At 52.3% G+C, this 27,138-nt stretch overlaps 1 protein-coding gene across 6 annotated transcripts in view; it reads left to right on the forward strand.

Moving 5' to 3' along the window:
• The window catches only part of LOC138744366 (collagen alpha-1(XVII) chain-like), a 115,046-nt gene that overhangs the window by 51,667 nt on the left and 36,241 nt on the right, over positions 1-27,138 (forward strand). For 5 of the 6 annotated variants that reach the window (XM_069900406.1, XM_069900411.1, XM_069900410.1 and 2 more), the window contains 31 exons: positions 18-53; positions 1,270-1,317; positions 1,733-1,876; positions 2,808-2,975; positions 4,173-4,241; positions 5,145-5,225; positions 6,275-6,343; positions 7,933-8,091; positions 9,389-9,463; positions 10,679-10,720; positions 11,367-11,507; positions 12,251-12,448; positions 12,961-12,981; positions 13,766-13,783; positions 14,606-14,632; positions 15,792-15,854; positions 16,882-16,959; positions 17,084-17,119; positions 18,411-18,446; positions 18,706-18,759; positions 19,838-19,873; positions 19,989-20,024; positions 20,705-20,767; positions 21,265-21,300; positions 22,810-22,863; positions 23,179-23,217; positions 24,111-24,182; positions 24,999-25,040; positions 25,950-25,982; positions 26,641-26,658; positions 26,888-26,929. In XM_069900406.1, coding sequence (XP_069756507.1) covers positions 18-53; positions 1,270-1,317; positions 1,733-1,876; positions 2,808-2,975; positions 4,173-4,241; positions 5,145-5,225; positions 6,275-6,343; positions 7,933-8,091; positions 9,389-9,463; positions 10,679-10,720; positions 11,367-11,507; positions 12,251-12,448; positions 12,961-12,981; positions 13,766-13,783; positions 14,606-14,632; positions 15,792-15,854; positions 16,882-16,959; positions 17,084-17,119; positions 18,411-18,446; positions 18,706-18,759; positions 19,838-19,873; positions 19,989-20,024; positions 20,705-20,767; positions 21,265-21,300; positions 22,810-22,863; positions 23,179-23,217; positions 24,111-24,182; positions 24,999-25,040; positions 25,950-25,982; positions 26,641-26,658; positions 26,888-26,929 — 2,034 coding nt within the window. The remainder of the gene's footprint in view (positions 1-17; positions 54-1,269; positions 1,318-1,732; positions 1,877-2,807; positions 2,976-4,172; positions 4,242-5,144; positions 5,226-6,274; positions 6,344-7,932; positions 8,092-9,388; positions 9,464-10,678; positions 10,721-11,366; positions 11,508-12,250; positions 12,449-12,960; positions 12,982-13,765; positions 13,784-14,605; positions 14,633-15,791; positions 15,855-16,881; positions 16,960-17,083; positions 17,120-18,410; positions 18,447-18,705; positions 18,760-19,837; positions 19,874-19,988; positions 20,025-20,704; positions 20,768-21,264; positions 21,301-22,809; positions 22,864-23,178; positions 23,218-24,110; positions 24,183-24,998; positions 25,041-25,949; positions 25,983-26,640; positions 26,659-26,887; positions 26,930-27,138) is intronic. The other variant, XM_069900408.1, reaches the window with a different exon arrangement.

The raw sequence follows: 27,138 nt of genomic DNA on the forward strand, positions 1-27,138 counted from the left end.
TTGCTGTTTTTTCTCAGGTTCCTCAAACACGAGGGGGAGGAGTCAGAGTCGAGGTACAGTAACTCCTGCCCTTCAGCCAGTGGGAATGAGCAATCCTAGTGGGTCCTGCAGCATCTGACATGCAGTGTGTCTGCCTGAGGGTCAACTCAGCTGGGCTCTGCACAGCCCACAACAGCTTAATGCACTTCCCTCAGGCTGATTGGTGATGTAACACTGAACGGTTGCAATGCTCCCCGGATACATGTGTTGAGTTCTCTCACCCGTCAGCCCTTAGCCTAGCAGATGCGATTCTTGCAGAGAGCTCCTTCTTATTTAGAGGGGATTATCATGATACCAGCAGCACTCTTCCTGCTGCTACTGAATGAACAGAGGAAGATGGGAGGGTGCTCCCTGCAATTGGCTGGTGAAGAACAGTAACCAGAGGGGACAGGGTTCTCTGTGGAAGGCTCATGGAGATCCCACATCCATTTCCCCTGGCAGAAGACTGCATCTTGGAGAGGCTGCAACAGAGAGAGCGTTGTTCAGGCTCTGTTGGTCTAAGGGTGGAGTTTGAATTTGTTTTTACATGGTGAGAGATTACATCACCTCAGATTCTGCCTGCCCTGCTGAATGTTTTTACTTTGTAAAACCTGGTCTTTATGAGCTAACTGGCATTGCAGAAGGTGCTGGTGATGAATTTTGCCATTGCTGATGAATATTGCTGGATTTTGGACAGCATTGTTCTGGGATTGTTCCTGATGTAGAGTGACCTGGATCAGGAAGTTCCAGGTCCGGTGACAGCTTGACCCTTGACCTATGACCTCTGCCATGTTCAACTGTGGGATCTTGCTGTACATGATTCTGAGTTGCCCTTTGAGCTAATGGACCTTTTGACCCTCGCTCCTCATAAGCCCCCACCCTGTCTGACCCTGAGCAGTTGATCACTGCTGTTGGATGTGGCACAGGGTTTGGGTCTGTCCAGTGTTCAATGTCCTATGGGGAGGGTCTGTTCAGGAACCTGAGCAAGATGGGATTGGGAGACTTCCCCCAGCAGTATTCTTCCTGTCTGGGATGGATCCCCATCCTGTCTGAGATAGGGAAAGGTCCCCGTACTATCCCAGCCATGCAGAGTGGCCTCCAGTTGTACTCAGGAGGGACCCTCTGTTGTACTGAGACACACGGAGGGAGCCCCTGTTCTGACTCAGACACACGGAGGGAGCCCCTGTTCTGATCCAGACTCCTGGAGGGACTCTTGTACTGAGCCAGTCTCATGGAAATCTTTTGTTTCAGAGAGTGTGATCCGAGCTCGCCTGCAGAGTGCCTCACCCAATGGACGATGTAAGTAGCAGCAACATCACCCCTGGGAGCCCATGGGGGAATGGGGGGAATGGCAACACCCAACCCTGGGTAGGAGGGGAGGGAAGGGGCAACACGCACCCCAGGGTACCACTCGGTGGAGGGGAGGGGCAACACCCATGGGTGGGAGGGGAGGGGCAACATCTACCCCTGTGTGAACCTGGGGGAAGAGACAAGCAACAACCATGGGTGAAAAGGGAGGGGCAACACCCACTCCTGGGGAGGATGGGAGGGTCGGTCTCTGGTCTCTAGTCCTGCCTCTCATTCTGGCCTCTCTCTGTTGTTACATTGGGGCAGCCCTTTGGTTTTGGATTTCAGGCAGTGCATTGGGGATGCCCCTGGGTTTTGGATGGAAGGTGCTCTGTTTCTGACCCCTCCCTGTTCCCACTGTGCTCAGGGACTGAGCTGGAAGATGTGAAACGGTTGCTGAAGGGGAGTCGATCAGCCAGCACCAGCCCGCCACGATCAGCCCCCAACACCCTGCCCTTCCCCAAGAAGGCCATTGTGGAGACGAAGATCGTGAGTGCCAGTTCCCAGTCAGGTAAGTGTGGCTTCATCGTGCTTGAGCTCTAGCCTTGGAGGCAGTTATATCAAACTGCAAGGAAGCAAGCCATTTGGCCCTTCCCCATAAGTTACCCCTCTCCATCTATCTCTGTCCCTCATTGGCAGCATGAACATAACTGGTCACGTGATGTCCATCCTCATTCACCTGAGGACCAGCCAAGGTTCTCTCCCCATTCTCCCAACTAGGGTTGCCTCTTCCGAATGTGGACCCTCCTCATCCACGAGTCAGACCTCCCTCAGCTGCACACCAGATGGAACTCAAAGACTCACCCTGACCCTCTGTCCAAATCCCCCCCACCCAGTGACTCTGTCCTCACACTCCCCAACAGTGCAGTGTGGGTCTCTTCACATTTACAATCACCCAACAGTGCAGTGCACGAGCCTATTCACGCTCACACTCACTAACAGTGTAATGTGCAAGCCTATTCATATTCACACTCACCAAGATTGTAGTGTGTAAGCCTCTTCTCACACACACACACTCACTCACTCTTGTCTATTTATACTCACACATACTCATGTTTACACACACTCAGACACTCACCCCCTCTTACACACCCATTCAAACGTTCTCACACACCTGCACTCACATAGTCTCTTACACACTTACATCTATATACACACATTCATTATGTCACACACTAACACACTTACAAATACATGGGCATTCTCTCTCTCTCTCTCTCTCTCTCTCTCTCTCTCTCTCTCTCTCTCTCTCTCTCTCTCTCTCTCTCACGTATGTACTCACTTTATGGGGATTGAGCCAAGGACCAAGACTGGATCAGGCCTGCCATTGATGGCAGGACAGACTTGCTGACCTGAGCCCTCCTACCCCCCTCACTCCCACTGCCTCTGCATTCCTTGGTGCTGAGCAGCACAAGAAACGAATGTGCCTTTGCTCCTTGTAGTGTCTGGGCGATATGACACCGCACTCCTGGACCCTGCCCTGCCCTCCTACAACTGGTCATCTGTTGTTCCCCCGTTGGGCTCCAATGTGGGACTGAAAGAATATCGCAACAACCTGTCCCTTCCGGGCACACAGATGGTCAGCACACCAGGATCCTCCTCTGTGACAGGTGAGTATGCCATGACACAGGAGTGGCAGCTCAGTGCCCGGCCCTCCTGGGTAGGAAAACCCATGGTGCTATGTTAAATAATAACCACAGCAGGGAAAGCCAAAGACTGGCAGTATGTGGGACGTGCAGAGGTGCACTTGTCTCCAGGAGTGGATGACAGGTGAAGGGGAGCCTCACGAACAAGAAGGTACATGGAGGATCTCCAGGAACAGATGCCAGGTGGAGGACAAGGCAGAGAGGAGTGAAGGGGAGCTTCGGGACTTGACACAAGGAAAGGCAGAGATCCTGAAGGCACCAAAATCTTTCCAACAGTCGAGATTCAAGGGTGAGAAGGGCAGGAAGTGCTCTGGAGAAAAGGGACCGTGCAAGGATAGGATTAAAGGTCAGAGTTCACTGGATCAGTTGGGGTTAAAAGTCAAATCCCCTGAATCCATTTGGATAAAGGTCACATGATCCCCTGCATTTGATGGGGTTGAAGGTCACAGTGCTTCTTCAACTCTGATTTTATCTTTAATTAGACACAGAATATAAGAGGGAGACTACGGATCACCACAGTGCAGAGGGGGAGAGAGTGTGTCTCACATACAACATTAGTGGAGAGGGAGGGGTCACACAACATTAGTGTAGGGAGGGCTCACAAACAACGTTAGTGCGGGGGGGGTCACACACACATTAGTGCAGAGAGGGGGGTCACACTCGCACATCACACACACCGTTAGTGCAGAGGAAGGGGTGTCACACACGTTAGTGCAGAGGGTAAGTCACACACACAATGTTAGTGCAGGAAGGGTCACATACACAACAGTGCAGAGGGAGGTGTCACACAGACACACACAAACGTTAATGCAGGGGGGGTCACATACACAATGTTAGTGAGGGGGGTCACACACAGTGCAGGGAGGGTCACACGCAACGATAGTGCAGAGGGAGGGTCACACACAAAGTTAGTGTGGGGGGAGGTCACACACACAACATTAATGTGGTGGTCTCACATCTACGCTGTGCTCTGATGTAACTACTTAAGGTGTTACCCCAGTGAGGGGTATTTTCTTGAGGTATTTATGGGTGCTCAGTGTTCATAGAGGATGGGAATGGAGATCGTTCTATCCCTCTCTGCTTGTGCTGGGAATGGCGTCAACACCTCTAACCTGTGTTGACCTGGTCTCACCAATTCCAATCTCACTTCATTCTTCCCAGCCCACGGAATCCAGAACAACAGAGCCACGAGCCCGGGTCCAGCAAGTGTGTCTTTGACCTCCTCAGCGGGTGAGTTTACAGTTTCTCAGATTCACTAGAGTTGCCCCTGAGCTTCCCCCGTTTCCTTTAAGTCACCCTCAGTTACGCCATTAACTTGAGTTACACTATTCCCTTGAGTTAGACTGAGTTACACAGATACCTTGAGTTACCTTTTTTTACACTGACTTACCTCATTATCTTGAGTTTTACAATTACTTTGAATTTCCTCAGTTAATGTCCAAGTTACACCAAATTACCTTGTGGTACCCTTAGTTAGATTGTTATCCTGTTACCTTAAGTTAGACCAAGTTACCCCAAGTTAGATCATTATCTTGAATTACCCCATTACCTCAAGTTATCCTGAGTCAGAATTATGTTATCCTGATGGTTGTAAAGTCAAAATTTTTCCCCATGGTAATTGGAGGACACATGTTTAAAGTGAGGGGAGGGTAAAGTTAAAGGGAGATATGTGGGGCAAATATGTGACCCAGAGGGTGGTGGTGTCTGGAACAGGCTGCTGGGATGGTGGTGGAATCAGGTACCTATCATTGTGTTTCAAAGGCTTCTAGGTTGTCACATGAATATGAGGGGGATGGAATGATATCTACCAGTACTGGCGGTAGAGGGTACAGCACAGACACACAGGCTGAAGGGGCTGTTCCACAGTCTGCTTATGGACCTTCCACCCATCCAGATTAAACCCAATCTACCATTACTCTGCCCGTGCCATCAGTAACTAGCCCTTCACTGAGCATAAACTCCAGCAGATCCACATCCAGCTGCAACCCCCTCCCTCCCCCCCCCCCCTCAGTGCTGCATCTGCTGCAGCACTCCCATCCGTGCAAGAGTCTCCGAGGGCCGTGAGGCTGCAGCCTTGACCTTCGGATGGGCACGGGGGGGAATTTGCTCTGACTCTGATTTTATCTTTGACAGTTCAAGGTGTTCAGAACAACTTGGTGTCCAACAGCAGTGGGACCAGCAGTTTGTCGCAGACACTGGGCAGTCACACCCAAGGTGAGGCTTGGATCTCTCCCTGTCGTAACACTCACCTGGGCTTGGTTAGCGAGTAAAATCACAGAGCTTGGCTGACCGGATCACACACCGCTGAAAACAATGACTGCTGACAGCTAGGGCCAAGTCCACAAATGGGGCCCAGGGAGAGCAGGTGGGGCCCAGGGAGAGCATTTGGGGCCCAGGGAGAGCAGGTGGGGCCCAGGGAGAGCAGGTGTGGGGCCCAGGGAGAACAGATGTGGGGCCCAGGGAGAGCAGGTGGGGCCCAGGGAGAGCAGGTGGGGCCCAGGGAGAGCAGGTGGGGCCCAGGGAGAGCAGGTGGGGCCCAGGGAGAGCAGGTGGGGCCCAGGGAGAGCAGGTGGGGCCCAGGGAGAGCAGGTGGGGCCCAGGGAGAGCAGGTGGGGCCCAGGGAGAGCAGGTGGGGCCCAGGGAGAGCAGGTGGGGCCCAGGGAGAGCAGGTGGGGGACAGGGAGAGCAGGTGGGGGACAGTGAGAACAGGTGCAGGCCAGGTTTGCAGGTGGGGCTCGGGCCCAGAGAGAGCAGGTGGGACCCAGGGAAAGCTGATGGGACACAGAGCGAGTGTTTGAAGGCAGACAGTGGGCCCAAACTGAGAGAGTTGGGGATGAAGGCCCAGGAACATGGTGCCATTCCACAGGGAATGTTCAGAAACTGTATCTGGAGAATCACTACCTCAGGGTCTGTACCCTGGGGAGAGTCACCCCCTCAGATTCTATACCTTGGAGTGAGTCACCCACTCAGAGTCTGTACCCTGAGAAGAGTCACCCTCTCAGAGACTATATTCTGGGTAGAGTTGCCCCCTCAGGATCTGTACCCTGGGGAGAGTCACCCCTTCAAGGTCTGTACCCAGGGAGAATTTCCCCCTCAAGGTCTTTACCCCAGGGAGATTCACCACCTCAGAGACTGTACCACAGGGAGAGTTGCTACCTCAGGGTCTTTCTCCTGAGGAAATGTGGGCCAGGATGGTGTTGGGATGGATGACCTGTCTTCTCTGACCCTCGGTCTGTTCTCTCTCCGTGTTGTCCCTTCTGCAGTTCTTGGTGTGCCGAAGAATCAGGTGTCGAATTCAAGTGTGGGCTCCATTGGTCACAACACCTCAACAGGTTAGTGTCACACCTCAGTGCACACACTGGCCAACCACAAACCAGGCGCTGACAATCCCCACCTTCCAACACCACCTATCAACCCTCGCCAATGTCAGCGTGTCAGAACAATTGTATATACATCAGTAAGGAACTCGTTCTGGACATGAGATGGGTCATGGTGGCTGTTGGGCTGTGTTGTGTAGGAGTGTGAGTGTGTTGGGTCAGGGTGGGTGGGCATGCGTGTGCGTTGGGCCGAGATTTCTGGGTGTATGAGTGTGTTAGCAGGGGTGTGTGGGTGTGTTGGGCAGGATATGTGAACTGGCGAGTGTGTTGTGCTAAGGTGAATGGGTATGTGAGTGTGTTGTACCAGGGTGTGTGGGCATGTGAGTGTGTTAACTGGGGTTTGTAGGTGTTCGAATATGTTAGCCAGGATGTGTGAGCGTACATATGTACTGGGGTGGGATGTGTGGGTGAGTGAGTATGTTGTGCTGTGATGTGTGGATGTGCGAGTGTGTTGTGCTAGGGTGGGTGGGTGTGCATGTGTTGGGCCAGGATGTGTGAATGTGTTGGGATGGGATGTGTGAGCATGTGAGTAGGTTGGGGCGGGATGTGTGTTGGGCCAGGGTGGTAGAGTGTGCGAGCGTGATGGGTCAGGATGAGTTGATCTGTCAGTGTGGGTATATTGCTACTGACTGCCTTAGCCCACAGTGGGCTGGCGTGAGTGTGTCAGTGTTGTATGAGTAGCCAGATAGCATATTAGATATGAGTGTGTAAGGCTGGGTGGGTATTGAGGTGTGAATATTTAAGTGTGAAAGTATAAGGCCAGATCAATGTGTCATGGAGTGTGTACGAACAGGTTGGGTGTGTCAGTCTGAGTGTGTAAGGCCAGGGTGGGCATTTCAGGGTGAACATGCAAGGTTGGGAGTAGGTGTATCTGGCTAGAGGCAACTGTGTCAGGTTGAGTGGGTAAGTCCATAGTGGGAGTCTAAGGCCAGGGCAGATGTGTAAGGTAAGTGTGTCAGGCCTGGATGAGTGTGTCAGGGTGAGTGTGTTAGGCAAGAATGGTGTGTAAGGCCACAATGGTTGTATCAGGGTAGGTATACAAGGCTGGTGAGTGCATAAAGCCAAGATGGGAGTGTAAGGCCAAGGTGAGTACGTTACTGCCTTTTCCTTCCCCATAGTGATGCCTCTGATCTTAGACGGGTGGATTTGATGGATGAATTTGTAAAGCTGCAGTATGTAAGGCCAGAATGGGTATGGCGGGATGATTGTTTGGAGGGTGTGTAAGTGTGCAGTGGGTGTGTAATGTTGGGGTGGGTGTGTAAAGGTGCTGGGTGTGTAAGGCTGGTGTGGTTGTGTCTAAATGGGGTGGGTGTGGCAGGATGAGTGTGTAAGGCTGAGGTGAGTGTGACAGGGTGGGTGTGTGAGAATGCAGTGGGTTTGTCTGGGTGGGTGTGTAAGGGTGTCATGGGTGTCATGGGTGTGTCAGGGTGGGTATGTAAGGCTGGATTGGATGGGTCATGGTTAGTGTGTAAGGGCAAGGTGGGTGTATCTGGGTGGTGTGTAAGGCTGGTATGCGTGTGTCACTGGGCCTTCCCTTTCCACAGTGGCTGCGTTGAGCTCAGATGGGGTGCTAGAGAAGGACTACAAGTTTGTGCTGGTGGAGAAGGAGAACGCAGCCCCGCATAAGGACATTGAGCTGCTCATCATGAACAAGGACAGCGGCAAGCTCTTCAGCACTTCCTCTGGCACCTTCCCCGGTAATGGTAATGCTGCCATGGCACTGTGCATACCTTACATTCTCTACACCCCTACACCCCCACTCTCCTACACTCACACAACTACATTCCCTCTCCCAACCAGCCACACACCCACTACCAACATCCCCTCACCTCTACACCTCACTCTCCTACACATCCACACCCCCTCACGCCCACTCCTACCCCCGGTCCCACTGCCAGACCCCATAATCTCTAACCCCCCCACCTATTCACCACAGAAATACATCTTCATTTCCACCATTATCTCAGTCCCACTAACTGTTCCTCCAGCTCTACAAATCTCTGGTGAGACCATACTTAAGAGGATTGTGTTCATTTTTGTCACCTCATTATTGGAAGGATGTGGAGAGGAGATTTACCAGGATGTTGCCTGAATTGGAAAATAAGTTTTATGCGGCAAGGTTAGCAGAGCTGGGGCTTTTCTCTTTGGAGCGTAGAAGGATTAAATCGTAACTTAATAGAGATCGACAAGATTATGAGAGGCACCTTTTTCTTGAAGCAGGAGTAGAAAACTCAGGAGTAGAGGACACCTGTACAAAGTGAAGGGAGGGAAGTTTTGGGGAGACATCAGGAATAAGTTTTTTTTATAGAGTTATGGGTGCCTGGAGTGCCTTGCCAGGGATGGTGGTGGAGGCTGGAACATTAGGGGCATTTAAGAGACTCTTAAGACAGGCACATAGATGGAAGAAAAATAGACGGCTAAGGGGTAGGGAGGGTTTAGTATTTTTTTGGTCGGAGCAACATTGAGGGCCAAAAGGCCTTTTCTGTGCTGTTGTTCTGTTCTCTTACTGTTCCCTCTCCCACCGATCATTCCCCCTCCCTCCAACCATTCCTCCTTCTGACTGTTCCCCCTCATTCCAACTGTTCTCCCTCCCCCAACGTTCTCACTCCTTCCAACTGTTCGCCCACTGGGGTGGCTGGAACTGGGGCATTCCAGCTGAACTTCCCTGTAAGACTCTGATCCGAGGGAGTAGTGGGAGCAGGTCAGTGAAGGGAGGAAGGCTGAGGGTGGGCATTTGATGTATTAGGGAGTTGAGAGGTATGGTGAGAGGAGCAGGCAATGGTACTGAAGCCAAGACTGTGCCAGCCATGATCTCATGGGTATCCTAAGGGGGATCTGCTCCAACCTGTTCCTTCCTGCTCTTGTGTCCTTGCTATGTGTGGGAGAGGCAAGTGGTGGTGGGGTTGGGGTGGGGGGTGGAATTGGACAATCCCAACATTTGCCAGGGTTTTCTGGAAAACTCCAAGAGTAATGATGTCCGTTTGTGCCTTGCGTCCTCAGTGGCAGATGATTCCGAGAAGAAAGAGCATGTGATGACCAGCAGCGCCAGTCCAGATGTCAAGGTTCAGTCCCACGGTAAGTGTGGATGGTACACAGATATTGGAGGATGTGTCCTCACATGGTGCTGGGGTAGTGGTGACAATTCCTGATGTTTCATCAATTCCACGTCCTTCACTCACCCGACACACTAACAGCAAGGATGTCCATGCACCAGTGTCCACCATCCTCACTGCAGTGACCCACTCTCATTCTCTATTGAATCATTCCCTCACTCTCAACCACTGGGATGTTTCCTCTGTCACCCTCTCCATCCCTGTGAGCTCTGCCATCCATTTTTTCAGATTTCAGATTTATTGTCAGAGTACATACATAACATCACATACAACCCTGAGATTCCATTTTCCTGCAGGCACGGCAGAATTACCACTAATTGGTAGTGCAAAAAATAAACTGTACACAGCATAAACATTAAGCAAAGAACTGTAAACAGATAACAAAAGTAAACAAACTAACTGTGAAATACAAAGAGAACAAAAAGAAAATTAATAAAGTGTACAAGTAAGAGTCCTTAAATGAGCCTCTGATTGAGTTTGTTTTGAGGATTCTAATGGTGGAGGGGTAGCAGCTGTTCCTGAATCTGGTGGTACAAGTCTTGTGACACCATACTTCTTTCCGATGGCAGCATAAAGAACAAAGCATTTGCTGGGTGGTGTGGGTCCCTGATGATTGCTGCTGCCCTACATCTTCCCTGTATATGTACTCAATACGGGAGGGTTATGCCTGTGAAGTCTTGGGCTGTGTCCACTACCTTTTTCAAGATTTTATGCTCAGGGGTATTGGTGTTCCCATACCAGTCCATGATGATGCAGCCATTTAGCACACTTTCCACAGCACAGCTCTGTAGAAAAATGCCAGGGTTTCCAATGTCATACTAAACTTCCGTAAACTTCCCCCCACCCCCCCCCCCCCCACCACACTTTCTCTCTCTCTCTCTCTACCCCCCTCCTTGTTTTTCCATCAGGCTCTCACTTTCCCTGATAACAGAGTTGTCCAGCACAGATACAGCTTTGTTGTCCAAAATCCAGGTCCAAGGCATTTCCCGAACTTTTCCTATTCGCCTGCATTTGGCCCATCTCCTTCTAACCTGCCCCATTCATCCAGTTGTCCAAATGCGCATTCAAAGTTACATAGTCCCGGCCTCCTCCACTCCCCCTCATCACCCCCCAAACTTTCTCACTCCCCCTCCCCCTAACCAGCTGACACTCCATGATTTTGGCACCTCTTCCTTAGGAGGTTTGAAGATGCCGACAAAGGACAAGGCGACATACGCCGGTGAGTGGGGGTTCCAAGGGGCTATTTGCACTGATGGGGTGGGGGGGGTAATCAGGCAGGGGTGAAGGGAGATGTGTGCTGAGGGAGGGGGGAGTTGGACCCTGCTGAGGGAGGGTTGTTGTGGTGTTCTGTGCTGAGAGAGGGGGGAGTTGGTCTATGCTGGGGGGGGGGGGTGGAATCCAGCGAGGAGTCTGTACTGAGAGAGGAGGGAGGGGGAAGTTGGTATGTGCTGGTGGAGGGATCAGTCTGTGCTAGGGGAAGGGAATCAGTGCATGTTGGAGGTGGGGGGGTGGGGGTGGTGGGGTAGGCAATTCCCAGGACCAATTTAAAGGCTTGAAACTGACAGTCAACATATGTATATGACCCCTTATGTCCCTTCTATATTGGTAACCAACCCTGCCCAGAGTGTCCTACCCTCCCCACTCCCTGGACAGTGCCTGTCACAATCCAATAGACCTCCACCCTGTCCACCAGACAGGTAAGATCTGCTTAGCCTCTGGGCCAGGGATATGCATCAGTACATCACCCCACCGCTGCATAGGGTAGAGGGCTGATCCTCACCTACCAACCATGCCCCCCTTCTGCCGCAGCACCCTCCCCACCTCCTGGCGCCAAAGGTCTCTCATAGCTCCTCTCCTTGTGGCAGAAATCCGTTCAGACGAGGAGATGAACTCCCTCCCCTCCTGGTGTTCCTGCTTTCGCTGCTGCTCTTGGTGGAAATGGCTGCTGGGACTCCTGCTGGCCTGGCTCCTGCTGTTGGGACTGCTCTTTGGTCTCATCGCTCTGGGTGAGTAACTGCGTAGGGGTGGGGGAGGGGGATGGTGGGGAGGATGGGGAAGGAAGGGTGGGGTTGGGAAGGGGAGTGGAGGGAGGGGGAGGTGAAGGAATGGGGAGGGAATGGAAGTGGGGTGGGGGGTTGAGGTTTGGGAGGGGAGGGGGAGGTGAAGAAATGGGGAAGGAATGGAAGTGGGGTTGGGAGGGGAGGGGGAGGGAATGGAAATGGGGTGGGGGTTGAGGTTTTGGAGGGGAGGGAGAGGGGAGGAAGTGGGGTGAGGGTAAGGTTTGGGAGGTGAGGGAAAGGAGGGGAAGGAGAGGGATGGAAGTAGTGTGGGGGGTGAGGGAGTGGGGGGAAGGGGAGGTGCAGAATGGCAATCTCCCAGGTTTGACCCTGATCTCCCTGAGTGACCCCTAATCTCCCTGAGTGACCCCTGATCTCCCTGGGGTGACCCCTGAAATCCCCATGTGAACATTGGTCTTCCTAGGGTGTTATGTGACCCCCCCCCCCAGGTGGCCCCTACATCCCCGGAGTGCTCCTGAGCACCCCAGTTGACCCTAATCTCCCAAGGTGACCTCTGCCCATCATAGGGGACTCCTGACCTCCCCAGATGACCCTGACCAGCTTAGGTGACACCTGACCCTGGGTGATCCCAACAACCCCATGTGACCCTGACCTCACGGATTGCCCATTTCGGGCTGTGATTGGGTAGGGGAACCTTACTGTGACTTCTAACTCCTGCTCTCTGCTTCCAGCGGAGGAGATGAGGAAACTGAAGGAGAGAGTGGGTGCCCTGGAGACTGCCCCCACCTTTGGGAAGTTGATCGATCACCGGGAACGGATCCTGAAAGAATCCGGAAACACACTTGGAACAAGTCTTTCCTTCAGTTCCAACGTTGAAAAGAACATCTGGGATAAAATTGTGGCCAAACTAGAATCCAGGGAATACCGAGGTGAGTCCTGGAACAGGGAGCAATGAGGTTTCACTGGGATTAGAGGTCAGGGAGGAGTGTGGGAGAGGGAGGAGTGTGAGAGAATGAGGACTGTGGGAGAATGAGGGAAGAGAGAGCAATGAGTGAGGAGCTAGGGAGAGTGAGGGTAAGGAGAGTAAAGGCAAGGGAGAGAGAGGGGTGAGGGATAATGAGAGGTTAGCAGAGACGTCCACTGCCTTACTGCAGCAGAGATCTGGGTTCAGCTCCAACTTCCAGGGAGAATGGGAGAGGGAGAGTGGAAGGAGAAGAGATAGAGAGAGGAGAGTGGGAGAGACAGGGGAAGAGAGAAAGGAAGAGAGGGAGAGGCAGAGAACGTGGGAGAAGGAATGATGGGGAGGGAGAGATGGGAAGAGAGGTAGAGATGAGCAGAAGGGGAGAGGGAGAGAGTGGGAGACATAGATATGGTGGGACGAGGTGATTAGGAGAGGGGAAGAGGAACATTTGCTTATTTTGCTGACTCTCTCCAATTTCAGATTCGGTGAGAGGCGATCAAGGTGAGTCCATTGGAAAGCTAGCTAGACTGAATGACTGAATGACAGCTTGTACAATGACAATCCAAGGTTCCACAGCCATGCTTCATTAGACCAGTTCACAGGGTGATAGCAAGCTGATTTTCCCCCTCATTTCCATCCCATACAGTATGCATAGTGGGGAACAGGGTGGGAAGTGGGGTGCGCGAAAGGGAGGAGAAGGAGTGAGGGAGATGGAGAGATAATGAAAAAGTGGAAGGGAGAGGAACAGAGAGATGGGAAGAGAAGTAGAGGGAGAGATGGGGAGAGCGAGGAGGTGGGAGAGATGGGGAGTGGGAGAGAGGGAATCTTTTGGAGGGAACCATATGCTCTTAGAGACAGCCTGTATGAATTCCCAGGCTCTGTGTATGGGTTGGCAGGTCAGCTGAGCTGACTGGTGAGTGTGAGAACTGACTGGTGCTTTTCCTCATCGGCTGAAGATTAAATCCCAAGATGGGTAAAGAAATACCTTGGAGAAAGAGGGTGGGAGATACAAGGAAGTTTGGAAGTGAGGTGGGGGAGGGGGTCTGTTTCTGCTGGAGAGTGCCAACTTTTCCATGATCCAGTTGGAAATAGGGAGAGCCTGTTCCTGACTAACCCCCCAATGCTACCTCCAGTGTACACAGCTTTCATGATCCCAACTGGAAGGGCTAGGGTTCCTTCCATTCCTCACAGATCCTTGAACATTTCAAACCATCAGACATAAATTCGTCTCTGTTCACCAACCTTCTCTAAACATTCTTCTTTCTGTCTCGTCACCGATATACAGGAGCACCGGGAGCTAAAGGTGAGTCAGAATGCGCAGCAGTACCAATATTTCTAATATATTACCAATATTTATATATTTTTGCTTATGTCTCTACGGACTGTATATGTATCCTTTGTCTGCATGTGTGTCTGTGTTTTGCACTGAGGACGGGAGAACACTGTTTTCTCAGGTTGTACAATCAGATGGTAATAAACGAACTTGAATTAGTGTTTTTGCCCCATGTGTGCCCCCTTCACCCACAGGTAACCCCCCCACAGCTCCCACCCACGGGCACCCCACCCATGGGTGCCCCACTCACGTATTCCACCATGGGTGCCTCTTCACCACAGATACCCTCGGGTGCCACTTCACGGTGCCTTTTCACTCATGGGTATGCCTTCATCCACAGTTGGCTACTCTACCCAGAGATAACCACAGGTGGCTACCTACAGGTACGCACAAGAGACCACTGCATCCCATGTGCCCATGAATTCCCCCTTCTCCCAGAGGCACCCACAGATGCCCAGTCAGTGGCCACAGGTGACCACTGCATCTATATGTGCCCCTTCACCCACAGGTGTCTCCACACACAGGTACCCATAGATGCCCCATCCACAAAAGACTTCACCATCAGGCCACACCCATCTGGTCACTTTTATCCTCAGTCTGTCTCCCTCTGTCCCATTTTGTGCTTGTCCTTTACCTTCTGTTTTCTTGCTCTCACTTTCCTTTCTTTGTCTTCCTTCTCTCTTTCTCCTCTTTCTCCCTTCCTCTCTCTTCCTCCCCACCTCTCCCACCTCCCTCTCTATCTCCCTGTTATGTGTTTGGATTTTCTGTAACCATTGGTTCTTTCATTGACAGGTGATCCAGGATTTCCTGGAATGCAAGGTAAGGTGCAGTCCTCTAATAGCAATGCATTCTCACCATGCCCCTCCAGTTGAACCAGTCACTAGTCAGAACCCACAGGAGCTACAGAAGAATAAAGTGGTGTCTCCCAGTCTGAAGAGATGCCAACCTACTCATCATCCCATCCCCATTTCTCCAATCCCTCTTACCCAACCTTCCCAACCCCATCAATCCCATTTATCCACCCTTCACAACCCATTCTCTTCAATCCCATTTACCCACCCTTCCCAACCCCATTTCTCTAATCCCATATACTCGCCCTTCCCAACCCCATCTCTCCTATTCCATTTACCCACCCTTCCAACCTCATCAATCCCATTTACCCACCATTTCCAACACCAGCTCTCTAATCCCACTCCTTATTTCTCCTCTCCATCTCCCTAATGCCATTTCCCAATCTATCCAATCCTGCCTTCCTCCCCTTCTCCCAGCTCTACAAGAAGTTTACCCTAGAGGCAATCCCTGATAGGTCAAGCAGGGCTATGTAATCCCTCAAATCCTCTTCAAAATCCTCCCCACTATGATCCCAACACCTCCACTGCCTCTGATGTCATGAACGAGAGTCTGGACCCCATTCATCCCAGCTCTATGTTCACCTGCAGATGCCAGATGATGGAGAGTTAATATCAACATTGTCAAGACAAATTCTGCCATCCATTGGCAGAGGGAAGCAGTGTCCAGGTCCTCTCCTCCTCCTACCCCTAGGTTGGAGCCCCATCACACTCAATGGGACAATGGGTTGATCCTGGTGTCCACCTGCCTGATGGGTGCACGTAGAGACCACACACAAAGAGGGGAAGGAGCGGACCACCTCTCAAACTCCCCCAGCATCAAACTCCTCTCCCTCCCCGTGACCCACTCCATGGCCAAATCAACCAGCTCAGCACACTGAGGATTGCTGGCAGAGGAGAGGCATGCCATCACCTTCCCTATCTGTTCTTAGTTGCCCAACCCCATCCTCCCTGCTGTTTCTCTCATCCTGACCTATCCACTGAATGCTTGTTTATTCTAGGCTATGGCATCCCTTTGCCCTGCTCCTACTGGACAATGAGCAATAGTCACTGACATTCACATCTTGTGTAGAGAGATCAATGAAACATTCCCATCCTCCAGTCTAAATTCCTTCAAAATTTCTTCGCAGGTCCGTCAGGTCAACCTGGCCTTCGTGGACAAGACGGCCAGAAAGGACAAAAAGGAAGTATAGGTACAGCCATGTCCTTTCCAATGAAGAGTCAGGAATAATCCACCAGGATTGGAAGAACAAGAGAGATATCAAGCATATAAAATTCTGGCAGGACTGGACAGAATGGATGCAGATGGGATGTTTCCAATGATGGGAAAATCCAGAACCCGGTGCCATGGTTTGAGGATAATAGGCAAACTATTTAGGACCGAGATGAGGAGGAATTTCTATACCCAGAGGGTGGTGAATCTGTGGAATTCATTGCCACAGAGGGCAGTGGAGGCAGGTTCATTAAATATATTTAAGAGGGAATTAGATCTATTTCTTCAGTATAAGGGTATTAAAGGTTATGGAGAGAAGGCGGGGACAGGGTACTGAACTTTAAGATCAGCCATGATCTCGTTGAATGGCGGAGCAGGCTCGAAGGGTCGAATGACCTACTCCTGCTCCTATCTTCTATGTTTCTATGTTTCAATGTTAATTCAGGGATGCTGTTGACCAGTGGAGGGATGGGAGTAACTGACCAATGGAGGGCTAGGAATTACTGACCAATAGAGGGACAGGAATGACTGACCAACAGAGGGACAGGAATGACTGACCAATAGAGGGACAGGAGTAACAGACCAATAGAGGGACAGGAGTAACAGACCAATGGGAGAACAGGAGTAATTGACCAATGGAGGGATGGAAGAATTACTTGAACCACAAAATGATGCAGATGCAAAATAGTGACTCAGCAGGTCAGGCAGCATCTAGAACATAGAAGAGTACAGCACAGGGAGTACAGCACAGGAACAGGTCTCTGGCCCATTATTTCTGTGTTGCACTCGATTCCAGATCTTAAGACCACTTTTTAATGTTAAATTATGGGGCTGACTATTACATGGATACTATTTTTGACTGCGATAAGCACCTGCATTGTTCAAGGTGTCGGGAGTTCTGATGGGCAGAAGGCCAGGGCCAAAAAATGGGGTGGGGGTCGACTTTTAAATGGTATTGACTTTTACCCACCATCCATTGGGAGTGATGTCTATTACTTCCTTTTCAGGAGAACACGGGGAGAAGGGAGCGAGAGGCTCTGCAGGTGATTCTGGGTTCTCCATGAAGGGTGAGAAGGGAGAGAGAGGTAAGTGCTCTGTGGCAGAGTTCACCTTTACCATTCTGACCTCATTCTCCCTCTCGACATCTTGCACTCCTGCTGTTGTTTCATGTCCAATTGGACTTTCAATGTTTCCCTCTCTGGTTTTCAGGAGATGCAGGCCTGCCAGGACTTCCTGGAATGAAAGGTAGGGTGAGCAAGGTTCTTGTAGGGGCTGAGCCCAGACAGACGATGGGCTGAATGGCCTCACACTGTACAAGTCACGAAGAATCTCTAAAATAGAACGAACACTGGAAGCTCTCAGCAGGTCAGGCAGCATCTGTGGAGAGAGAAACTGAATGGACAGTTCAGGGGGAAGCACAACTGGGAAAGAGAGTATTGTTGCAGACCGGGGGAGGGATGGAGAGGAGAAGGGTGCCTTGGGGATAAGATGTCCGGTGGGGTTAGTCATGGGAGTCTCTGAGATGCAAGGGATGGGGTTTGGGGATGAGTACGAAGAGTGGGACTGAGGTGGGGGAACATGGAAATTCGAGAGGATGAGGTGGGTGGGAAAGGGTGGAGAATGATGAATGATGAATGGGTATCAGGAGTGGTAGGGAATGCGGATTGTGAGTGGGGTGGAGGTGCAGTAAAGATTTTGTGGGGGTGGGTGATGGAATGAATGAGGAGGTCACAACTCTTGCTCCACAAGGAATGGGGTGTAGAATGAGTTTAAGTCCAGGAGTTCACCAGGATTGGGAATATTCTCTGGAGCTACTGGCCACTGACTACAAGCAGAACCAGTATGGGGGAGTGGAAAAGGGAGAGGGGGAGAGCTGCTGGGAAAGGGGGAGGGTGGGGGAGGAGCTATAGGGGAGGAGGGAGAGTGATGGGGAGAGGGAGAAGCTGCTGGGGAGAGTGGGGAAGGAATTGCTAGGGGGCTGGTAGCGGGGAAGAGGGAGAGTGGCAGGGAGGGGGAGAGGCCAACAGAACTGGCATGTTGTAAACAGTACTCGGAACAGATGAGCCGAACTGTACTGAAGAGGGGAGATTGCATGCATGAAGATAACTCCTCCTCATTGTTCACTGGGATAGACCTCACTCATTGTGATTATGGTGGCCAGAATCCCCTGGGGTCAGTGCGGCCGTGGTGGCTGGAATCCCTTGGGGTCAGTGTGGCCGTGATGGCTGGAATCCCCTGGGGTCAGTGTGGCTGTGACAGTGGGGATTCCCTGGGGTCAGTGAGACTGTGAAGGTGGGAATCCCCTGGGCTCAGTGTGGTCGTGGTGGCCGGAATCCTGGGGTGTCAGTGTGACCATGGCAGTGGGAATCTTGGGGGTCATTGAGGCTATGGCAGTGGGAATCCTCTGGGGTCAGTGTGACCATGACAGCCAGAATCTCCTGGTGTCAGTGTGGCTGTGGCAGTGGGAATCAGCAGCTAGTCCAAGGGTGTGCTCGACACTCTTCCCCACCCACTCATCCCCTCTTTCTTCCCACAGGTCCAATGGGACAACACGGTGCTCCAGGCCCCCAAGGTAATTCTTGTTCCGATTTCCTGTAAATGTGCTCTGCTCTCCAGCTGTTAAAGTATGGGGGTAACTGTGTGGGTAACAGAGAGGAGCTGGATGGAGACCCTCCATTGTGTGCACCCTCCCTCCCTACAGCCCTCATAACACAGGCTAAACCTCCACTGGAGATCTTCATTGCTGGGTCCCAGCTGCTCCATTCATGGTTACCTGTGGGGTCGCCACTTGTGTCAGGTACTCAGGCTTGTCGTTGTCATTTTCTCTTCAGGTCCTCCTGGAACGTCAGGCTACAAAGGTGATATTGGATCTCCAGGTCCTAAAGGTAGGCTCCCAGGATTGATAGTGGCTTCCTAGGCCATTCAACCCACCCAGACCATCGTGGCATCCATCTCCACCCAAGCCTACCCTCCTCTTGTCTCCAATCGCTTCTCCCTAGCCTTCATCCAAACATTGGCACCATTCCTTCCACACTGGTGAGGGTATTCCTACTGGGTTTCTGGGGATTTTTGTTGACTTTATAACCCTGACCACTTCTGCTCACACCCTAGCACCCCCCCCCACCCCCCCATTTTCCCAAGAAGAGACATTCTCTCTGCCTAAACCCCCCCCCCCCCACTCATTGTTTAAGCACCTCCATTGGGTTTCCCGCAGTGCCATACCTCAGGAACCAGTGGTCAGGGTCTTAAAGCAAGAGCTCAGCTACCTTTGACCGAAACACTCACTCAGAAGCTGGAGGCTCAGTCCCCCAGATTACCCAAAGAAGAAGCAGACTTGTGGGTATCAGCGGTATTGCGGGATAGTTTAGGAGCATAGACTGAAGCCTGAGATCGATCACGGTTTTATACTGGGCAGGACAGGTTGTAGTTACCGAACCATGTCCTTGTATTCGTGAGAGATATAATCGACATTACAAAATAAGTACCTCTGTGTTTGGCTTTGTCAACTATTCTAAGGTTCTGGGCGTGAGGAGCAGGATTTGTCCTGGTTAGGGCACCATACCTTGAAAAGGAAGGGTGTCAGGGTCTTGGAGTGGGTATGGGGGAGGGGCTTCATTCTGGGATTGAGGTAATGGGCAATGGAGGGTAAGGGTATGCAGAGGATCTCCCACAGAGAAGTCTGGAGGTGAGGAACAGAAGGCTGGAGGGTAGGGACTGAGGAAATGGAACAGTAGAGAGAAGGAGAACAATTCCTGCAGCAGATGGCTGTGATAGGATCCCATTGCTTTGCAGGGCAGCGAGGCAGGTCCATTGGGAGCAGTTGAAGAGGTTTGGAGGGAAATGGCTCCAGGTCAGAGAGGAAAGGGCAGGGGAGAGGATGCATTCTCAGGGAGTGAACGCTCCCTGCACCTCATCTTGGCATCAAACAGGACTTGTTTCAACGTTTCTCTCCTTTCCTTCCAGGTGACAGAGGGTTGAATGGACTTCCTGGAGCCAAAGGTACAAATGCCACTTTCGTTATTTAATACACAGCCACATTGGTCTGTTTTTGCAGTGAGTTCTGGAGAATCTCCACAAGTTGCTGTTGGTTTTATTTCTGGTCTCCTTGTTTTAGGTGATATGGGAGAACGAGGAGCTCGTGGCATGCAAGGTAAGTCACTTGTCTTTTGGGAAGGGTGTTCCATTGTTGTGGCTTTGGTGGGGTCCCAGACATGGCTCATTGCAATGCCGATCTCTCTGACTCACCCTGGGAATGTTTAAGCTGCTAAGCACCTCGCAGGTGTAGATCTGCAGAACCTTCTGTCCACTCTGAGAAAGTAAAGGGCACCCAACTCTGTCACGCCACATGCTGGCATAGTAGGAGGCTGTTCATCCCATCAGCCAGTCTAGCCTATTAGTAGAGTAATCCTGTTGATCCCCTCTCCCTCTCTTCAAACAGCTCTGTGAATTAGTCCACCCCTTCCCTCAAGCAGATGAAAGATCAGCAATACTCCCTGTAAAACCTACCTCCCCACACTGCCTCTCATTTCTCCCCTGATCCTGCTCCCTAATCACCTACCAATGGGGACAGCATTCCTCTCTCCCTCTCAAAACCTGCCAATATCTCTCTCAGATCTCATCTGCTTCACAACATGACTGGTTCTCCAGTCTACCCTGCAGCTGAGATCCCTCATGCCTCAAACCCTGGAGGTGGGAGTTGCAGCTGTCCCCAGGGAGGGGAGGGTGGGAAAGAGGCCGGTGCCTGGATACAAGAGTCCTGTCTGGGGAGGGTGGGGTGGGGCAGGGATGAAGGGGCACGCACCCTCTACAGTCACTGTCCTTGTGTTGCAGGTGAAAGTGGTGCACGGGGGTTGCCGGGGCCGATGGGAGAGCCCGGACAGAAGGGATCAGCCGGTGAGTCATTGTTCTCCTTCCACCCTACATCCCTCTCCTCACAACCCCACTAGTAATCCCCCCATCTGGGAGGAAGTGGGGTTTTTGGGGGTGTTGCGGGGAATGGGGATTTTTGAGGGTTATTCTGAGGAATTGGGATTGTTTTAGGGAAGTGGTTCACAGCCTATTTCTTTCCACTCACATACTACCTTAAGTAATCCCTTACTAACCGCAGAGCACCTATGACATCCTATGGAAAAAATAAGGTTGAGGTCCACTGTTCTAAGGGATGGGAGTTCTGGGGAGTGGGAGTTGATTAGGCAATGTTCTGAGGATGGGGGTTGACTTTAGAGGATTCTGAGGATGGGGTATGATTTTTGGGGAGGTGGTGTTTGGGGAACAGCATTGTTTTGGGGATGGGGTTGTTTTGGGGGTGCACATGGTGGGATGGGGTTGTACTGGGGTTGCACAGGGTGGGATGGGGTTCTTTGGCCTTGATGAGATCTTTGCTCCTCTAGGTGCCCCTGGTGTAGACGGACATCGCGGTCTCAGAGGTATGGAGGATCCGAGGAGGGGTGAGGGAGGGTTAGAGAGTGTCTGGGAAGGGGTGAGGGAAAAGTGTGGAGTGTCTGGGGGGGGGTTGTGATGTCTGGGGAGGGGTGTGCAGAGAGCTGGTGATGGGCACGGGAGAGGGGAGAATCCTCACGGTTAGGGAAGAGAGAAGGTTGAAGGGGAGAACAGAGGTTAAGGGAAAGCTTTCATGAACTCGGGGCTGTAGGTTTCACAGGTTGAGCTGACATTTAATGGCTCTTGAGAAGGCATTGGGGTCCATGGGGTGGGGGTAGTTCCAGGTTGACCCAATGATGGTGAATGAACGGCAAGATATTCCCAAGTTGGGATAGTTGGAGGGCAACTTTCTGGTATGTCCCAAGCACTTGTTCCCTCTGCCCATCCAGCTGGGAGAGGTAGTGGGGTTCAGGTGCAATCAAAGTAGCCTTGGGAAGGTGAGAGTACAAACTGTGGCCACTCGGAGTGGGTGCTGGAGTGAGTGGGTAGGTGAATGGGGTGGTGACCCACTCACTGGGGCAGTAGTGACCCCTCACCTGGAGAAGTTCACCGTTCATTCCTGGAATGAGCAGGTTGTACTTGGTCAATGAGACATATGCGGGCAGGTGAAGAGTGTGGTTTAATGATGGGAGAATAAATTGCTGAGCTACAGCATGGAAACATGGCATTCAGCCCAGCACATTCATGCTGATATTGGGTACCCACGTGTATGGATCCCAGCCCCCAGCATAGTCCGCAGCCTTCTGCACTCATCAATTCTCACTCGTCTACGCACCCATGAGACTCTGTCTGGGTGAGGAACGTCCTCCACAGATCTCCAAATCTCTCCCCCTTCCCTTGAACCTCCAGTTATATCTACCTACCACCCAAATGGTCCCCCTTCTACATCCCAAATTTGGTGTTCATAGAGGAGGGTGGGCGGGCAATGGCCCCTAACCCATAGCAGCGGTGAACCACTCACTGGGGCAGTAGTGACCCCTCACTGGGGCAGTGGTGACCTCTCACCTGGAAAAGTTCACCGTTCATTCCTTGAATGAACAGGTTGTACCTGGTCAATGAGACATCATCTTACTGAAGATTCAATAGGAAACGGATGGGAATGGAAGGGTGAGGATGGGAGGGTGGGGATAGGATGGGGATGGGGAGGGGCCGGTGTGGGGACCGGGTGGTGATAGGATTGGGATGGAGTGGGGATTGGAGAACAGGCAACGTGGGTTTGGAATGAGAGATTACTGAGTTAGGGCTGAGACAAGGAGTACTTCTTCCTGAGGGAAGGAGTCGTCAGAGCCGATGGAGAGTCACTGAATGTATCCAAGAGCCAGAAGTGGAGAGTTTTGTTGTGTAGACAAGTTGTGAATTCTGTTTGATTGGCACGGAGGGGAACTGAGGCTAGAGTCAATGTCAGATCAGCTACTATGCCCGGCTGGAGGTTTTGGTGGATGTGGCAAATGTTGCTCTGACGACAGAACATTTTTCACTTTCCGTCTTGCCCTCAGGTGAACAAGGACCCCGAGGGTTACCAGGAATGCCAGGAGACCCTGGGCCTCGTGGTGAGTGAGTTCCAAATGAGGAGCGAGACCTGTTACCAGAGGTGGGAGGTGGCAAGAGAGGGTCAGGGGGAGGGAGGAGGTAAAGGGTGGAAGGGTCAGGGAGAGGGAGATAGGGTGAGGGAAGGGTAAAGAGGAGGGGATTTTGGGAGGGAGGGAGTGGTGATGGGTGAAGGAGGGGTGAAGGGATGGGGTTTTGGGGAAGGGGTGAGGGAAGGGGTTTGAGGGAGGGGGAGTTGGGGTGTAGGGGTTTGAGGGGTGTTTAAGTGACCCAAATGTGGCTGGTCCCCACATTTTACCTGCCGGTCTGTGTTACAGGTGAACCTGGGGTTCCAGGGAAGATCATCAGTAGTGAAGGTGAGAGAGAGGACCTTCCAGGGTGGGACATCCAAGACCCTTTGGGGTAGGGGTGGGACATGCTGAGACCCCTTGAGTGGGATGTGCTGGTCTGTCTATCTGGAATGGACCACCTCTGTGGGACAGGAAGGTGGTTGGGACCCGGAGAATGGAATTGACCCCAATCAATATATGCCTGAGCCAGCCATCTGGCATAGGCAGCCCCAGTCTGACTGCCCTGGTCTGTGTCAGTGTCTACCCCAGAATGCCCTGGCCTAGCACCGACTGTCCTGGTCTGGGTCAATGTCTATTGTGGACTGCCCAGGTCTGCTTGGTGTCAGGTGCGGACTGCCGTGGTCAGTGTCTGCCCTGGTCTAGTCCAAACTGCCCTGGTCTGGCACAGCATCTGGCACAGACATCTGCAGTCTGGGTCATGTCTGGTGCGACTGCCCTGGTCTGGGTCAGTGTCTGGCACAGTGAAGCTCTGATCTAGGTCGTTGTTTGGCGCAGACTGCCCAGGATTGGGTCATTGTCTGCTGTGGACTGCCCCAGTCTGGGTCTGTGTCTGCCCCTGACTGTGTTGATCTGGCACAGACTGTCCCAGTCTAGATCAATGTCTGGTGTAGACTGCCCCGAACTGGCACAATGTCTGGGATGGACTGCCCCAGTCTGACATGGACTGCCCTGGTCTGGGTCTATTTCTGGCACAGACTGCCCTTGTCTGGTGAAATGTCTGGCGCGGACTGCTGTGGGATGGATCGTGTCTGGTTTGGACTGCCCCAGTTTGGGTTGGTGTCTGCTGCAGACTGCCCCTGGTCTGGTGTGATGTCTGGCATGGACTGCCCTGGTTGCACACAGTCTGGGCCAGTGTAATTATTGCTGTTGTCCTGAGATTTTCTGTTTCTCCCTCACAGGGATGGATAAGACTGTGGTGGTGCCAGGACTCCCAGGACCACCTGGACCACCTGGTCCTCCAGGCCGAGCAGGTGGGTTGTGGGCAGGTGGTAGACAAGGGAGAGGGCATGGACACTGCCCCTTGGAGTGATGACAGACTCTGCTCCACAGAGCACAGGAGAAGCAGAAGTTCTCTAGATATGGAGGGAGCTTCACTCTGTGTCTGACCCAGGGAGTGTGTGATGGGACAGTGGGTAGGGAACTTCACTCTGGTGTCTGACCCTGGGAGTGTGTTCTGCAACAGTGTTATAGAGGGAGCTTCACTCTGTGTCTGACCCCGGGAGTGTGTGATGGGACAGTGGGTAGGGAGCTTCACTCTGTTTCTGACCCTGGGAGTCTGTGATGGGACAGTGTGGAGGGAGCTTCACTCTATATCTGACCCTGGGAGTGTGTGATGGGACAGTAGGTCGGGAGCTTCACTCTGTGTCTGACCCCAGGAGTTTGTGATGTGGCAGTGGGTATGGAGCTTCACTCTGTGACTCACCCCAGGAGTGTGTGATGGGACAGTGGGTCAGGAGCTTCACTTTGTGTCTGACCCTGGAAGTGTGTGATGGGACAGTGAGTAGGGAGCTTCACTCTGTGTCTGATCCTGGGAGTGTGAGATAGGACAGTGGGTCGGGAGCTTCACTCTGTGTATGACCTGCTTGGCCAATCTCGTCAGCCCTGCATATGTCTTTCTTTATCTCCTCTCTCCCTCTTCTAACCACAGTTACTCTGTTCCATTACCCCCCTCACACACTCTCAGTCATTTTCCCTTGTTCTTCTGCTCTCCTTCGCTCTCCCACCTCCTCCCTACAGCTTGACAATCTCATTTTAATTGACCACCTCTCCCTTTGCCTCCTCCACAGGTGAAACTATTGTGGGACCTCAGGGCCCAGCAGGCCCCAAAGGTGAGAAATGTGTTCCCTCCTCACACAGGACCTGGTCAGGTGGTAGGGGGTTGGAGGTGTGGAGAGCAATGGGGGGGTTAAATGTTGTCCGAAGGGTATTGGGTAGTAGGAGTGACATCAGCGGGTCCCAATAGTGGGAACACTGGAAGCACAATGGGGGTACAGAGAGGGAGGGGTAGTGGAACCGTATGTACGAATCCACCTAGGGAATAGTGAGCTATACATTCAGACCTACCAAGAGTACGGTATTTGGGAGGAGGGGTACTCTCAGACCCACCCAGGAAATGGTGTTTGGGAGTTGGGTATATGTGGACCCACCTAGGGGATGATGTTTTGGAGTGAGGGTACATGTGGACTCACCCAGAGGATGGTGTTTTGGAGTGAGGGTATATGTGGACTCACCTAGGGGATGGTGTTTGGCAATGAGGGGTATTCGCGGACCCCAGCCAGGGGATGGTGTGTTGGAGAGTACATGTGGACCCACCCAGGGTACAGTGTGTCTGGTGAGGGGTACATGCAGACCCACCCAAGAAACGGTGTTTGAGAGTCAAGGGTACATGTGGACCCACCCAGTGGACAGTATTTGGGAGGAAGGGATACTCGTGGACCCAGCCGGGGACAGTGTGTTGGAGTGGTGTACACGCAAATCCACCTACGAGTTGGTGTTTGGGAGATTACATACTGACCCACCCAGGATATGTGTGTCTGGGTGAGGGGTACATGCGGACCCACCCAGGAGACGGTATTTCGAAGTGAGTTGTACACATGGATCAACCTAAGGGATGGTGTTTGGAAGTGAGTGGTACACATGAACACCCACCCATGCAATGGTGTTTGGAGGGTGGGTGGGGGGTATAGGTTGATAGTTGCTGTTTCGCTCCACCCTTCTGATCACATTGTTTCTTGCAGGTTCTTCATTGCCCGGACCCCCTGGACCCCCAGGTAAACACACGCCTCCTCTGGATTTTGACCCCCCAGCCCCTCCCCTGGTCAGACTGATACCCTATTCAGTCATCGCCTGCCTGGCCATGGCTGTACCACAATGCACTGGGCTCATTGGGCTGACTATCAGAGCAGTGAGATGGAGCAAATATCTCCAACTCCAGAGTCATCCCCACACGGCAGAGATGACAACCCCATTGCCCACATGACAGAGAAGACAACTCCAGTTCAAAGAATCGGCATGATGAAAAGCAAGGGCACTTGATCCTGGCCACTGGTGAGGGATTGAGGTTGGCCTTGGATGTCTGATTCTGAGCACAGGGTGTGGGATCTGGGTGTGGATACAAGGCCTGGGCACTGAGTTCTGGATGTGGGCATGGGGTGTGGGATCTGGATGTGGGCATGGGGTGTGGGATCTGGATGTGGGCATGGGGTGTGGGATCTGGGTGTGGGCACAGGGTGTGGGCATGTGTGGGATCTGGATGTGGGCACAGGGTGTGGGCACAGAATGTGGGCATGGGGAGTGGGGTCTGAGTGTGGGCATGGGGTGTGAGCATGGGGTGTGGAGTCTGAATGTGGTCAAAGGGTGTGGGCACAAGGTGTAAGCACAGGATGAACCTGAGTGTTAATCTGAGCATTCTCTTTGGTTCTATTTCAGGACGCCAAGGATACAAAGGTAGGAACAAAGGAGGCAGAGAGGACATGGGTTGTATTCTTGTGACAAGAGGGCATGGGCAGGTGTAGTCAAGGTTGGGGAAGAGGTCATTGCCAAGGGATGGGGTGAAAGATAGTCTCCAGGGTCAGAGGATCGTGGGTTTCATGGGAGTTTCCCTGAAATCGAGAGGACGTGCCAGTCATTCCAGGGAATGGCGACCTTCACTGATTCACCATCTTGTTTTGTCCAGGTGATCCAGGTCAGCCAGGACTTCCAGGGCTATCTGCACGGGGTAAGTCTCTCCCCTCCCCCTGCTTGAGGGTGGGGGCTCCCTCCCTCCTACCCTTCCCTCCTTTCCCCTCTTCTTTCTCCCCTCCCTTCTTTTCTCCCCTCTCTCCCCATCCTCTTTTCCCTCTCCCCCTACAATATACTTTTATTGTCATGTAATAAAACAAAAAATGTGACATTCCACTTCCTCTGCCATGAGGCAAAGATTTCCCA

The sequence above is a fragment of the Narcine bancroftii genome, chromosome 10 (assembly GCF_036971445.1).
Source record: "Narcine bancroftii isolate sNarBan1 chromosome 10, sNarBan1.hap1, whole genome shotgun sequence".
Lineage (NCBI taxonomy): Eukaryota > Metazoa > Chordata > Chondrichthyes > Torpediniformes > Narcinidae > Narcine > Narcine bancroftii.